The sequence below is a fragment of the Cetorhinus maximus genome, chromosome 3 (genome assembly GCF_964194155.1).
Source record: "Cetorhinus maximus chromosome 3, sCetMax3.hap1.1, whole genome shotgun sequence".
Classification (NCBI taxonomy): Eukaryota; Metazoa; Chordata; class Chondrichthyes; order Lamniformes; family Cetorhinidae; genus Cetorhinus; species Cetorhinus maximus.
Window position 1 is genome coordinate 11,822,856 of NC_135881.1, and position 14,568 is coordinate 11,837,423.

A 14,568-nucleotide genomic window follows, 5' to 3' on the forward strand; every position below is an offset into this window, starting at 1 on the left:
CACATTCTTTAAGGAGAAAGAAACATATATAAAGAAGAATGAAAGACCATGGTTGGGGGGGGGCCATGTAAGATCTAACAGGTGTGTGTGGATCAAGCCTGGAAAAAGCCTCCAGCCATTTTTGCAAATGTCTGCTGTGTCCAGTAACTAGAGTTGGTAAAAAGCCTTTGGAATTCCACTGTCGAATGGATGATGTGGTAATTTGCTGGCTTGCTTTTTAAATTTAAAATCTATTTTGGAATGTTGCCTTAAAGGGGGTGTGTAGTTGGGAGTTGGGTTAATTACGAATTGTAGAATTAGCATTAAGTAACTAGTCTTATGCATGTGCTTGAAACCTTTTCTTTTGTTAATAAATGTTTTAATTTAGTTTTTAAAATCTCTAAGGGTGCTAGTGGACTTCTTACTCCTGAATTCAGTGCCCAAACCTCCTCGTAATAAATACAAATTGCAAAACCGTTCTGATGTTGTGGCCAGGTTTCCTTTGTGGAATTGGTCCGCTTGGCACACATCACCTGCCACGTCATAACAACACTGATCTTTGTATAAAATCACAGCCCTCTTTTTGCCAGTCTGATTAACTACCTATGACCCCTATTCTCTGTTTTCTGTTTTGTAACAAGCTCCTTATCCATTCTGTTCCAAGTCCCCCAACTCAATTTGTTCTGACATGAGTCATTAGTCTACTATGAGATAGCTTATCAAAGGCCTTTTGAAAATCCAAATACATTAGGTCTGTTGCTTTACTCCTGTCTACCCTTTCTACTCTTCAAAGAATTGCATTAGGTTGGTCAAGCCTGGTTTTCCCTTTTGCAATCTGTGCTGACTACTATTTATATTTCAGTTTCTAGATATTTTTCTATTTCATCTTTGACTAAGGATTCCATTATTTTTCCATTGCCGACATTAAGCTATTTGATCTGTAGTTCCCTAAACTTGTTCTGTCTCCCTTTTTATGTGTAGGAATCTCATTAGCTGTTCACCAGTCCTTTGACACTAATCACTTTGCTGCGTATACTGTTTATGTAACATTGCCTCTGCCATAGTTTCCCTAACTTCTTTTAGCCTGCTAGGGCGTGAGTCCAGGGTCCAGAGCAGTGGTTATTTTCCAATCTAAGTTTGAATAGTTTAGCAATTATTTCCACTGCTCCCCCTCCTTTCAATATTAAATGTCTTTATATATTTTTTGATTTATCCTAATGACATGCCAATCAATTTATTCTCCCTAATAAAATGAGCAAAATAATTCTTAGTATTTCCACCATTTTGCTGTCATTACCTGCAAATTTATCATGGCCAGAGTTTTTAGCTTGTTGGACAGGCTCATGCCCGACCCAAACAAGCGTAAAATAATGCGTGATGATGTGGGGTGAGCGTCCCAATGCCATCGTGCACCCGTGCGATATTTCAGTTGGCGGGCGCACGCGGGAGTTGGCAGCGAGCCCGCTGACAATTAAAAGGCCTATTAAGGCCACTAAAGTAATAATTGAATAAAAGTTTTCGCCGCCCGTCCAACCTTATGGTTGGCGGGCAGGCGAAAAGGCCAAGTTGCCTTTAGATTTTTTAGGAAACAAGGTTTCCAACAGTTATTTAAAAGAAAATTTAAACATTTCATTACTAACATATCCCTGCTCATGTGACAGAGTCACATGAAGGACATGCTTTTTTTAAACAATTTAAAATTCTTTATTTTTATGTCTTAAAATCTTCATCTCCCTGAGGCAGCTCTGTGCCTCTGGGAGCTTTTTCTGCATGCACTTCCACACATGCGTGAAGTTCCCTGCTCGCCCTCCTCCCCCACACAGGCAGCGCTGAGCACTGCTGCACATGTTTCACGCTGGCGGGCCTTAATTGGCACACCAGCGTGAAATCGTGGTCCGGCTCCGATCGCGGGTGGTGATCGGCTTCCTGACTGCTCTCGCCTGAAGAGGGCAAAATCCTGGCCCTAACCCTGTTCTGATTTTTTTGGTTATTTATCCATTTTGACATCTTAATGTTCTTAAGTTGTCACTAGCCCTTTTTATTGCTTTTGACATGATTGGTTCTTTGACAGAGACACCATGCTTACTGAATTGCTGTAATCTATCAATATCATAAGTTGAAAAGGTTATATTACAAATAAGAATGAATATCTAACGTATGTTTTTCACATTAAAAATAGGTCCTGACCAGAATTATATAAAACTCTCAGCACTGATACAGCCATTGAGATTTGTCAATTGTGAGAAATGGATGATATTTTAAAAAATATTTTTGGGGAACATTGTGTTATTCTGTGAAGGTTTATGTGTGTGTGTGTGTGTGTTGGGAGACAGGTTGTCTGGGGGATTTAAAACATGAAAAGGATAGAGGTGTTAGGTTTGAGATACAAGTAAATAGGTTACATCCAACATTTGCACATTTAGAAAAGTTGAGAGTTTGCTTGAATATCAACGGGAAGTCAGAGGTTACAAGAAACGTGTTTGCATCTTGCAGAAGTTTCATAGGTAAAAAGAAGTGGGGATATTACATTTTATTGACCCGAAAGCAAAGATAGAATAGAGACATGAAAGAATTTATACTTGGAAGAATTTGAGTTTCAAAGAGGCGTGAGAACAATGGAACCTGAGATGAAAAAGGGGGAAAATATTTTAGAGTTACTGTAGCTGTGAGCTATAGTTGGGAGGCTGTTTGAACTGCAGTGGCTAGAGCTGGAGCTGAGTTGGGAGCGGTGGCTCTGGGCTGGGAGCAGAGGCAGGTTTGAATCAGCCATCCAGTCAAGTTAGAAAAGTCTTGGGCTGCATGAAGCAGTCTTATTTGGAAGTTTGGATTCCCACAGCAGGGTGGAAGAGGTCTTGTGGTATGCCTTTAGTAAGGCTACAGCAGTTTGCCTTGGGTAATATTACTAGGCTTTTATAGTTGAACATCTGTAAGGGACTGTTGCTTGGAAGGTGTTTACTTGTGGGTCTGACCAAGTAGAGAGTCTTTTTGGGAGAATGTTTTGTAAGACTAAGTTTTACTGTGTAGCTGTAATCTTAGGTGTTTAAGCTTTCTTTTATTCTTGTCAATAAAACTTTTAATTTTTAAAATCCCAAAGATGTTAATGGACTTCTTGCTGCTGAGATCAGTACATCATCGTCTTGTTTTCAGAATCCAAAAATAAAGGTTACAGCCTGTATGCCAAGTTTCCCTCTGGGATTTGGTTTGTGCAGCAATTAATATCAGCTGTGGTCATAACACCATATCAGTGTTCAGGCTACACACAGCCTTTCCCCCAGTCTAACTCTGTCAGTTTATTCTTCTATTCCTTTCTACCTTGTGTCCTTTTCTAGCTTGCTCTTAAATGCATCTATATGCCAATTGATAGCAAATTCCACATTCTAAACAGTTCTTGTTAAGGAGATTTCCCCTGTATCCCTGATAGATTTGTTATGGACCATTTTGTATTTTGATTCCTAGGTTTGAACCTTCCCTAGTGAAAATAGTTTCCTTGCATCTCCTTGCCCCACTTTCCTGTTGCTGCCTCCTCTGATTTCCACTCTTTTTATTCTTTCATGGAAAGTGAGTATGATTGGCAAGACCAGCATTTGTTGCTTGTCCCTAATTGCCCTTGAGCAGGCGGTGGTCAGCTATCTGGTGTAGCTACACCATGTGCCTTCTGCTTCTCTTTTCCTTCCTTCTCTTCCCCCACTCTTCTTTCTTTTCCCTTCTTCCCTTTCTCACCCCCCACCTCCTGGTAGTATAACTTGATTACAGGATGGTGTTTTTGTAGGTGGTTTCCATTATAAATATAGCTATTGAATTTATAGAATCATAGAGCAGTTTGAATTCATAATGGATATACAAAAATAAGGATATTGTGTGAATTTGAGTAGGGACTGAATGCTCTCTCTAGCCAATTAGCTCATCCTCTACACACAACCTTGATTCTCCATTTGCAATACCACAGGGTGTGTTCTATAATTCACACCCATCATTACTCAAGATCAGTTTGTATTTAGTGAGTCAATGTGCAGTGTATCTGTAAAGTTGCCATATTGCATTAATAAGTATTGATTCTTCCTATAATTGGTGTTGATGTTACAGTTGGCATTGGAGTACAGAGCTATGAACTACAGGAATAAGCCGTGAGGTCCAAACAGCCCGTCTCTTTTCGAGACCATATCAAACTGTTTATTTCTCATTCAATCCTCCTTCCTCCAGAAATGCACGAAAATGCTTCTTGAACTCAATTATTTTGTCTGCTTCGCTGACTTGTTTTGGTTAATTATCAACAACTATTATCAAGCGTTAGTATGGCCTGTTTAGCGTAATGCAGGTCATCTCTCTGGAGTCTGTTAGGGCTGAGAACACATAATAAATATATGTAACCAAATAAATATAATCGTTCGGTAAAACATGAAATTTTGTTTGATTTATTTTGCAGCTGACATTGATGATGATGATTTGGAAGAAGTTGATGAAATTCTACCTGTCAGTTCTCTTCGTAAACACCATATTGACTCAAAACCTATTGACCTTCCTCTTGCAGTAGTAAGTTATTTTGTTGGCATTCTTTTAATGTTTTAAATTGATCTGTTATTTATCAACATACACTTTATGCTCTTTGCAAACTCATTTCTGTTTTTAGTGGAGCAATGGCAAATGTATCAAACTTAACCTCAGTGCTCCTGAGATAGCATGAGAAAAATTGATCCAAGTTTCTGTTCCAGATCACCTCGCCAGCACATCTATTTGAAGTGTGCAGATATCTTGTGAAGTCAGGATCTGGCTATGTTGCCCACTCCCCTAGCCAAATTTACAACCTGTGTTTCAGTCCTAATTTTAACTAGAGGTAGGCCGGGCAGCCAGAAATTCAGAGGGATGAACGTGAGGCTCGAGGCTTCATTAGATTATCATGGGTGGTCGGTCTTGTGGAAACTGGCAGCCGGCCGCACATACTTTCATTGTGGCTCCCACACTACGTAAAATAGCTATGCACACCTTATAGCTAGGTTTTATTCACAGCTTTCACATCCTGTCATGAAACTGTTTTTAAATTGGTGGCAAGTGTCAGAAATCCATATATAAAGGCTTGGTAACTTTTGTAGAAGTTCACAAACCAACCATTCAGGGTCTGAGCTCCAGCCTTAGGAGATGGATGTGCACCTTGGGCATTCCTGGCCAACCTCTCAACTTGTAACCTCCGTACGCTTGAACTCATCCAAAACTCTGCTGCCCATATCCTAACTTTTGCCAAGTCCTGTTAACCCATCATCCCTGCGATTGCGGACCCACATTGGCTCCCAGTTGAGCATTTTAAAACTCCCATCCTTGTTTTCAATTCCCTCCATAACCTGGCCCCTGCCTATCTCTGTAACCTCCCTCAGCCCTACAAACCCCTGAGATCCCTGTGCTCCTCCACGTCTGGCCCCTTGTACATCCTCAGTTTTCATCGCCCCAGCATTGGCTTCCATTGCCCGGGTTCTAAGCTATGGAATTCTCTACCTCACTGTCCTCCTTTCAGATGCTCCTTAAAACCTACATTGTATATCAAGGGCTGGATTTTCAGCTGGGCGTGGAATCACACACCCGAGAGGCGTGATGACGTTGGGCAAGCGTCCTGACGTCATCATGCACTTGTGCGATATTTCAGTCGGCGGGTGCACACGTGAGTTGGCAGCGCGCCCGCTAACAAGTAAGTGGGCAGGTAAGCCCATTAATAAATTAGTTAAATTGAATTTTTCCCTGCCCGTCCAACCTTACGGTTGGCGGACAGACGAAAAGGCAAAGCGCCTTTTGGATTTTTAAGGAAACCTCATCCACGGGTGGGATGAGGTTTCCGATGTTAATTAAAAATAAAATAAAAATTATAAAATCCCATTTTTAACATGTCCCTGCTCATATGACAGAGTCACATGAGGGGATATGTTGACCTTAATTTTAAAGTCTTTATTTTGAATATAGGACTCTTCAGCTCCCTGAGGCAGCTCCCTGCCTTCAGGAAGCTTTCACTGTGCTCTCCCCTGTGTCTGCGCTGACTTCCGCACTTCCCCTCCTCACTCCCTGCTCAGGCAGTATTGAGCATTTCAACGTGCGATTCGTGGCCATTAATTGGCCAGCCAGTGTGAAACGGTGGTTGGGGCCCCATCGCAGAGCAGCTGGGACCCGCCTGAGGTAAAAATCCTATCCCAAGTGTATGGTCACTTTCTTAACATCTCCTTAACTGGCTTGCTGTCAGATTCATTTTGATGTGCCCGTGAATTGCCTTGTGATTTTTTTGAATACATAAAGGCTCAATGCAAGTTGTTGTTGAAATACCTTGATCATAAAACAGTAGCAAATCAGAAATGTGGAAGTAGGAAACTTAAACTTGTTTTATTAGATCAGTCAAGCACTCACTGATCTAGAGCAATTGACCTTGGGTTGTATACTTGCAGCACAAGGGTATTGTTGACCAGGTGGCAGACCAGACAGCCAAGATCAATTTATGGTGGTGGAGAAGTGCATGTTTGGCCTCTATTACATAGGGGCCTGGTGTCGAATTTGGCTCAGACGCCAGGCCAGCATGGAGCAATCATTCCGCTGACTTACCACTGTTTTGTTTGCAAGGCCAATTTCATCGCCCTTTTCCCCAAAGCTTGCCATTACCACCCTTCTCACCCCAGCCTTCATCACAACGTGAGGTACGTGTTGTGCTATTGTTTAAAAAAGGATATATTGTGAGCTGATTCACTGATTTTAAAGAATTTGCTTTCTCTGATAAAATGGAGAGGTGAAGGAGGAGCGAGAGTAAGAGATTTTGAAGGAAAAAGACAATTTTGGTTAGATGGAGCTGTTTTAAGAAAAGCTTAATTTGATAAAAGGCTAACAATATAGTGCAAGCCAACGAAGTTTGACAGCAAACAGAATAAAAGTGCCACACAACAGACTTGTGAGCAAAGTTCTAGCTCAAGAAATAAAAGGGACAGTGGCAACATGGATACAAAATTGGCTGAGTGATAGGGAGCAAGAGAGTAGTGGTTAGTGGATGTTTTTTAGGCTGGAGGAAGGCTTGTAGTGGAGTTCTCCAGGGGTCAGTGCTGGAACCCTTGTGTTTCCTGATACGTATTAATGGCCTAGACCTTGGTGTACAGGGCACAAGTGAGGAGGGCAGTGTAGAACTTCAAAGGGACATAGACAAGTTGGTGGAATGGGTGGACCGGTGGCAGATGAAGTTCAATGCCGAAAAATGTGAAGTGACTCATTTTGGTAGGTAGAACATGGTAGACAATATAAAATAAAGGGTACAACTCTAAACGGGGTACAGGAGCTGAGGGACCTGGGTGTGTACGTGCTTAATTCATTAAAGATGGCAGGACAGGCTGAGAGAGCAGTTAATAAAGCATACAGAATCCTAGGCTTTATTAATCGGGGCATAGAGTACAAGGGCAAGGAGGTTATTTTGAACTTGTATAAGACACTAGTTCGGCCTCAACTGAAGATTGTGTCCAGTCCTTGGCGCTGTATTTTGGGAGGGATGTGAAGGCGTTGAAGAGAGTGCAGAAAAGATTCACGAGAATGTTTCTAGGGAAAAAGAACTTCTGTTACGAAGATAGATTGGAGAAGTTAGAACTGTTTTCCCTGGAGAAGAGAAAGCTGAAAGGAGGTTTGATAGAGGTGTTCAAAATCATGAGGGGCCTGGACAGAGTAGGTAGGGAGAAACTGTTCCCACTCATGAAAGGATCGAGAACCAGAGGGCACAGATTTAAAGTAATTGGCAAAAGAAGCAAAAGTTCCTTGTTAACCTGTAAAAAAAAACTTTTGCCCGAGTTAGAAATGAACGTGCTGATTGCCCTCTGATACACTGCCCACACATAGCCATTCTTCATATCTTTAACCAGGACACTAAGCTTTAAACCAGTTATTTGATTGTAGGTACCATCACAGCCCAAGTAATGTCCCATCCCCACCTAAGGTGCATGCACACACAGCTTGCATACTAAGAGCAGTGTGAAAGGCCAGTTGTTGTTTTCCTCCCACTTGCTAGCATAGAGTTTGGCTCCATGGCTCTCGGCACCTCTCGACTGTTGGTTGTGTGTCAGCTTGTACAGTGAGGCCATTTGATCATGGAGAAAATTGCATGATTCTGTTCTTACTCAAGTCGGCCCACTTTATGGCGTAATCAGGAATGGTATCCTTGACTTTTCATTTCACTGTCTAATCTGGGGATGTAGAAAGAAAGAGATTTGTATTTATATTGCATTTTTAACAATCTCAAGAAATCCCATATCGCTTCACAACCAATGAATTGCCACGTTTTTAAATGTAATCACTGTTGTGTGTAGGAAACACGGCAGCCAATTTGCACACAGCAAGCTCCTACAAACAGCAAGGTGATTATGCCCAGATTTTTTATTTGTGATGTCGGCTGAGGAGTAAGTATTAGCCAGGACACTGGGGAGAAATACCCGACTTTTCTTTGATATGGTGTCATGGAATCTTGTATGTCCATCTGAGAACAGAGGGGACCTTGGTTTAAGAAAGACTGTACTCCCTCAGCACTACACTGGGTGTGTAAACCTAGACCATGTATCCAATCTCTGAAGTGGGGTTTGAACTGACAACTTTATGACTGAGCTGAAAGTCTTACCCACTGAGCCACGGCTGAAAACACGAGCCCGGTTTTAATCTCCTGTGATATGCGCTAACCCTCAGTAGAGAACAATCAACAGACTTAGGAGTTTCTTCGTCTTTTATTTCCTTGGCAGATTTACCAGTTAAGTATTGGGAGACCAGTGTCTGTAGTTCCTAACTTTAACCGCTGCCCTTACAAACTCATATATAATGTATGCCCGCTCCTGAGCAAAGGATCCATCATGATGGGTGTCTCTGTATTTTATATAAGTGAAGGTTTCATATGGAAGTGGTATTGGTTTAATGGATAGAAAATGAGATGATACCATATTTTTAAGTTTGGGAGGATCACTCTGAGGTATTTAAAACCTGATCTCAGCAATAAAAGGATTTAGCCTTTGGCAAGCCCATTCTGTAATTGACAATCTTTGCATGTGTGTATAAATACACATTTATATTTTGTTGTTGTCATCACAGACCTGTAGCTTTAATAGCCACTCTTGCAACTGTTTCCCAAGCTACTGTTCATTCTGAAAGGAGATAAGGCAGCTCTGGTGAACTTGTTGGGATTAGTCTCTAAGAACTTTGGTGGGGGGCAGGGGGAGGGGAGAGATGAGTCCAGAACTCTGGAGAATATGCAAATATTGGAAAAAGCACAGTGGGCCAGTCAACATCTCTAACAATAATGGCAGTCTAAAGATTTGGATGTGCAGTTGAAGGCTCCAACCTGAAATATTAATCCGTCCTCTCTGATGCTGATTGAGCTCCCGGCAATTTCCAGGTTTACGTTTTTTACTTCAGATTTCCAGTATAGGTTTTCGGGCAGATAAAATCTTACACATGGTTTGCAAAAATATACAATCTAAATGTGTAGTGACTTGAATTCAGTTAGCATATTGTGCTCTAAAAAGAGATTGAAGTACAATTAAAGACCTGTGACTTGCAATGCCCAGACAATAAGACAAAGCAATCAAGAAAGCAAATAGAGTCCTGGAATGTTTAGCTAAAATATTGGAATATAGCTCAATGAAGGTTATATGAAAGCTTTATCATGCTAGAAATAATTGCTAGAAATATTAGTGGAAAGAATTAATGCATTAAATATAGGCTTCGCTCAATTAGCAGCATTTTCATCTCAGTCACAGGCCTCACTTCCAGGACTGGTGCATGTATTGTGGGCTTCAGTACAGCACTAAGAGTGTGATGCAATGTTAGAGGTACCACCTTTCAGACGAGAAGTCCCGCTATGTCCTGTGATCAGCCTGTTCCTCCCTCAATCAACTAATACAGCAGAGATTAACTGGTCACCTGCTTGGTTGCTGTTTCCAGCATCCTGACAACAGTCATGACTGACTGCGCAAGTACGAAATAAGCTGCACATGGAGTGCTTTAGAATTCAAATTTGGCAATGTAAAGATGGTAATTTGTAAAGACAGGTTTGTCATTTTGCTTTTATGAGGTAGTCACTTCTATTACGAGGAATGTCAAATAACGAGTTAATTGTTCGTTCATAGGATCAGAACAGAAGGAAGTCATTTAGCCTATTAAGCCTGTTTGGGCTTTTTTTGAAAGAGCTATCCAGTTAATCCCACTTTCCCTGCTCTTTCCCCATAACCTTACAAATCTTGCCCCTTCCAGTATTTATCCAATTCCCTTAAGCAAAATAGATCTGAATCTACTACCAACTACCAATCCAGATTAAATGACTGTGTTTAAAGAAAAGTTATTCTCATCTCCCTCTAGCTCTTTTGCCAATCGCGTTGAATATATGTCCCGTCACTACATCGCGAGTAATAGAAGTAAAACGGAATTAGATGCCATGATTTGTCAGACAGCTGTGTATCTGACGGATGAACTTTAATAGGCCAGTTAGCAACTTTTCTTGAAATTTCCACGTTTCAAGTAGGCAATTTAACTTATTAAAATAAGTTCCTTCAGAGGGCCAGCACAGACATGATGGGCTGAATAGCCTCTTTCTGTGCTGCAACCATTCTATGATTCTATGATTTTGTTTGCAGCAGTTGAAAAATCTTCTATTTGGGTCCAGCTTTTCCTGCTTTGCCGAGGAATGGAAGATACAGAGTTTTACCTTTAATGACCTACCTGAGTTAAGATATGGCATCGTTCAAAAGAAGGTGAATATTTTTCCTTTTTTTCTTACTGTATCGTACCATAAGAAAGATATGTAATTTAAGAAATAATATTTCTTGTGTGCTGAGAATACCTCAGCTCTGATTGAGCTATGTGAAAGCCACACTGTTTCTGAACCAAGAGATAATACTCTGGCACCAACGCCCTCTGTAATTTCCACTCTTGGTATGAGTCCACACGGGATGCGATTATTTGGCTCTCACCCATTCTGTAATAGTTGCCCTTAGCATGAGTTGGTTCTGCTAACCTGCAGGTCTCGTATGGCCTGGCACCAGCTTACCCCGTGATTCCCACCCTTTGTGCAAGTTCACACTGGAAAAACCCACAACCTCCATGATAGTCTGACACCAGACAACGTGTAATCACCGAGACAGCCTACTTTCACCATGTCATCTTTCTCTGTCCCGCTCAGCTCATCAGCTGTTGAAATGCCATCCATGTGCTTGCTACCTCTAAACTTGACTATTCCGATGATGCTCTCCTGGCCAGCCCCTTGACTTGAACTTTCTGTATCCTTGAGCTCGACCCAAACTTTGCTGCCTCTCTCCTTAAATTAGCACCAAGTTCCCGTGTTCTAAATCTGTCTGACTTATTACATTTTAACATGACTGAAAAAGAACTTGCACTGTAATGTCTTTTTGCAGCCAATTAGGTACTTTTGAAATGTAGACACTTCTGTGTAGGGATGCTATTGCACTAATTGATAGTAATAATAAACTGTGGATAAAGGGGAGCCTGTAGATGTACTGTACTTGGATTTCGGGAAAGCATTTGAAAAGGTGCCACATCAAAGGTTATTACAGAAAATAAAAGCTCATGGTGTAGGAGGTAACATTAGCATGGTTAGAACATTGGCTGGCTGGCAGAAAGCAGAGTTGCCTTTGTTCACTGACGCTGGGTCAAAACCCTGGAACTCCCTCCCTAACAGCGCTGTGGTTGTATCTACACCTCATGGACAGTAGCAGTTCAAGAAGGCAGCTCACCACCACCACCACCTTGAGGGCAATTAGGGGATGGGCAATAAATGCTGGCCTAGTCAGCGACGCCCACATCCTATGACCAAATTTAAAAAATCGCAATTTAGAGGGAACATTGGTCATGCATGGCCCGTTCATTGCATCACGCAGTACGCTCCAGATTGCCCTGCAGCCACTCCCCTGTGCAACTTTGTGGGAACATTGTTGTACCACCTCTCGCCTTCCCAAATCAAATCTTTAAGCTGAAAAGAGCTGCTCCAGGATAAACTGATCTGCTCTGTGTCAACAATATTGTGGGTGTGGCCAGGAGCCGAGGAGACCGAGATGACAGTCTCGGCTGTCTTTGTATATCAAAGTGTTATCTTAAACTTCATTTCAACTATAAAGCTCCAAGAATGACACAGTGCACAGCCAGGGTTTGTTTATTTGGGAAGAACCCAGTAAAAAGGATTAGAGACTGGCCCTGTCACTTGATCCTGCTGTGCACTGGTGAGATGGACAAAGGCTTTGGCTGTTGCCATGCGAGAATATATAAATGTCCTCTCGCTTCCCATGCTTGAGGACTATGAAAAATTCATGTTTATTAACCTGGCTGGAGCTGACTGTGCTAGATCATTTTATTTTAAATATCCCAGATTGGTTGTTTATTTATAAAAACAAAAATAAAAACAAAAAACTGCTTGTTTATTTAACTCTTCCTTTGATGACCTGAACTTGAATTCATCGCCTTCTGTCACACAGAACATGCAATACAGAAATAGACCATTCGGCCCATCGTAGTTTTATGCTGGTTTTTATACTCTACACGAGTCTCCTCCCATTCCATTCGTCAGCCTTTCAGTATATATTTTTATTCCTTTAAGAAATAGTTTGCTAATTATGTATTAGAAAAAATGTAGAATTTTGTTTCTTTACTTTCCCCATTGCCACCCACTTTTGTTCTTTAATCTCCCCTGTTTTCCACCTTATCAAAGACCTTCCCTTTTGTCCTTTCCTCTTCCCACCACCACCCCACCTGCCTCACCCCACCCCTTTCACAACCTCTGCATTTGCTTAAAACCTGTTACACCTTTAACTTTTTTCAGACCGGATGACAGGGCATCGACCTGAAATGTTGTCTTTGCACAGAAGCTGCTTGAGCTGCTGGATATGTCCAGCATTTTCTGATTTTATTGAAGCCCTCTCTAGTCTGTCTTTATATTCTAATTCCAGAACAGCCCCCACTCTAAAGATGTAATGCTTTGTGTTTCGCACACCAACTATTGTGTAAAACTTCCAAATTAATGGCGAATCTGGAACTTAACCCCACAAAGAACCTTGACTGAAACTGGCTAATCACAATCCATGAAAGACCTTCAAAGAATCAAGAAGGCTTTCACCCCATCACTTTGAACTAGATTGTGGGCTCATGATCTTAATCCAATTCCGGTTCTAATGTCTGATTCGGTAATTTTCTAAATCACTTTGTGTGATAGTATCTCCTCAACTCCCTGGATAAGTGAGACCAACCCAGGGAAAACAATTAGCCAAAAAAAAAATCCTTTGAACCATTTTTAAAAATGAAAAAGTTATTCATAGCATGGCTTCCTCTTCAAGCTCTGTTCAAACTCATTCTTCTCAAACAGCAAGCAATCTGACACTTGCTCAAGATTGTGTTATCTTTCTGTACATACAAATATATCATAGCAATACTGCCATTGTTTTTTCTATGAGGCTACTTCAGTTAACTTAATACGTTACCGACTGAGAGGCATTCATGTTGTCAAGGTAGGTTTTAAACCTTTTGATTCACCACAACCACCACTGATACTCCACTGTTATGACCCCATCATTCCAGGGATTGCTCTCAGTACAAGAAACAATTGTTGCCCAGTTTCAACCTGGCCATCTTCAGAACAACAAAAACTGGGACATACGGAGAAACCTCCTTCCCAGTCACCAGGCCATGAACAGAATAAAATGAAACCTGGCCCTTCTCTGCTTCTTCAAGATGCAACTTTCCCAACTTGATAGGGTTCATAGGTTAGGGTTAATTATAAAAGGAAACCTTCTCCTTTCACTGCTCCTGGTCCTTTTTAACCATTTTTGCTTTAGAAATAACATGAAAGTCATAAAGTCACATCAGCCCTCTCTCCTTCAGAAAAAATAAGTTGTCCTCAAAAGTGTGAAACGGGAAGAAAGAACTGTGCAATTGGTGTTTTACCATATGTTTTATAATGAAATACACATGAAACTGATTCAACTTGTATCTATCAGAACCCAAAGAAAATTCTGGTTCAGAATTTCCAAAAGCCATTGTGCAAGCCCAAAAGACAAATATTTAAGAAAAATTTACTAACTCTGAGAAAGCATTGAAGAATATTTTTGTTAATTGTCACGGTTTTGTTAAGAGGTGGGGATTAGGGAGAAACAATCAGTTTGGATTTCTTTGACTGATGAATGTTATTGGAATTTGGGAGGTAACTTGGATTTTTCCAGAAGATTTTGATGAAAGAAGAATAATAATTATGTATGCCCCTGTCTCCATGGTTTCCTGTGTTTATATAAACATCAGAATAGTAGCCTCTAGAAGGGAGCCACCATTTTTACATTTTTCCTTGCCCTTTAAGAGTGTTTGCTTATTTCAGCAGCACAATTGACAACTTAAAAGGTATCAGTTTTTTGACTTGCATTGAATATAAATGGATAATCCTATTTTTCCCCCAACATTAGTACAGTTCCTGGAATCCCATTGGATATAAATAGGATTTGACTTGCTGTGAATCACTGGCTTTGATTAGAACGTGAAACACTCAGGTAACAAAGTAGCGTTTGAAAACAATACTCCAGTATCCTTCAGGTAATCAAGGACCTGCAAGCTGAAAATAAA

At 41.0% G+C, this 14,568-nt stretch overlaps 1 protein-coding gene across 3 annotated transcripts in view; it reads left to right on the forward strand.

Annotated features, from left to right (window-relative positions):
• Positions 1-14,568, forward strand: part of mindy4 (MINDY lysine 48 deubiquitinase 4) — a 170,767-nt gene that overhangs the window by 51,813 nt on the left and 104,386 nt on the right. For 2 of the 3 annotated variants that reach the window (XR_013575200.1, XM_078536430.1), the window contains exons 6-7: positions 4,403-4,509; positions 10,590-10,706. Coding sequence is in view for 2 of the 3 variants with exons in the window: in XM_078536430.1 (XP_078392556.1) it covers positions 4,403-4,509; positions 10,590-10,706 (224 nt within the window). In the remaining variant the exon portion in view is untranslated. The remainder of the gene's footprint in view (positions 1-4,402; positions 4,510-10,589; positions 10,707-14,568) is intronic. The other variant, XM_078536436.1, reaches the window with a different exon arrangement.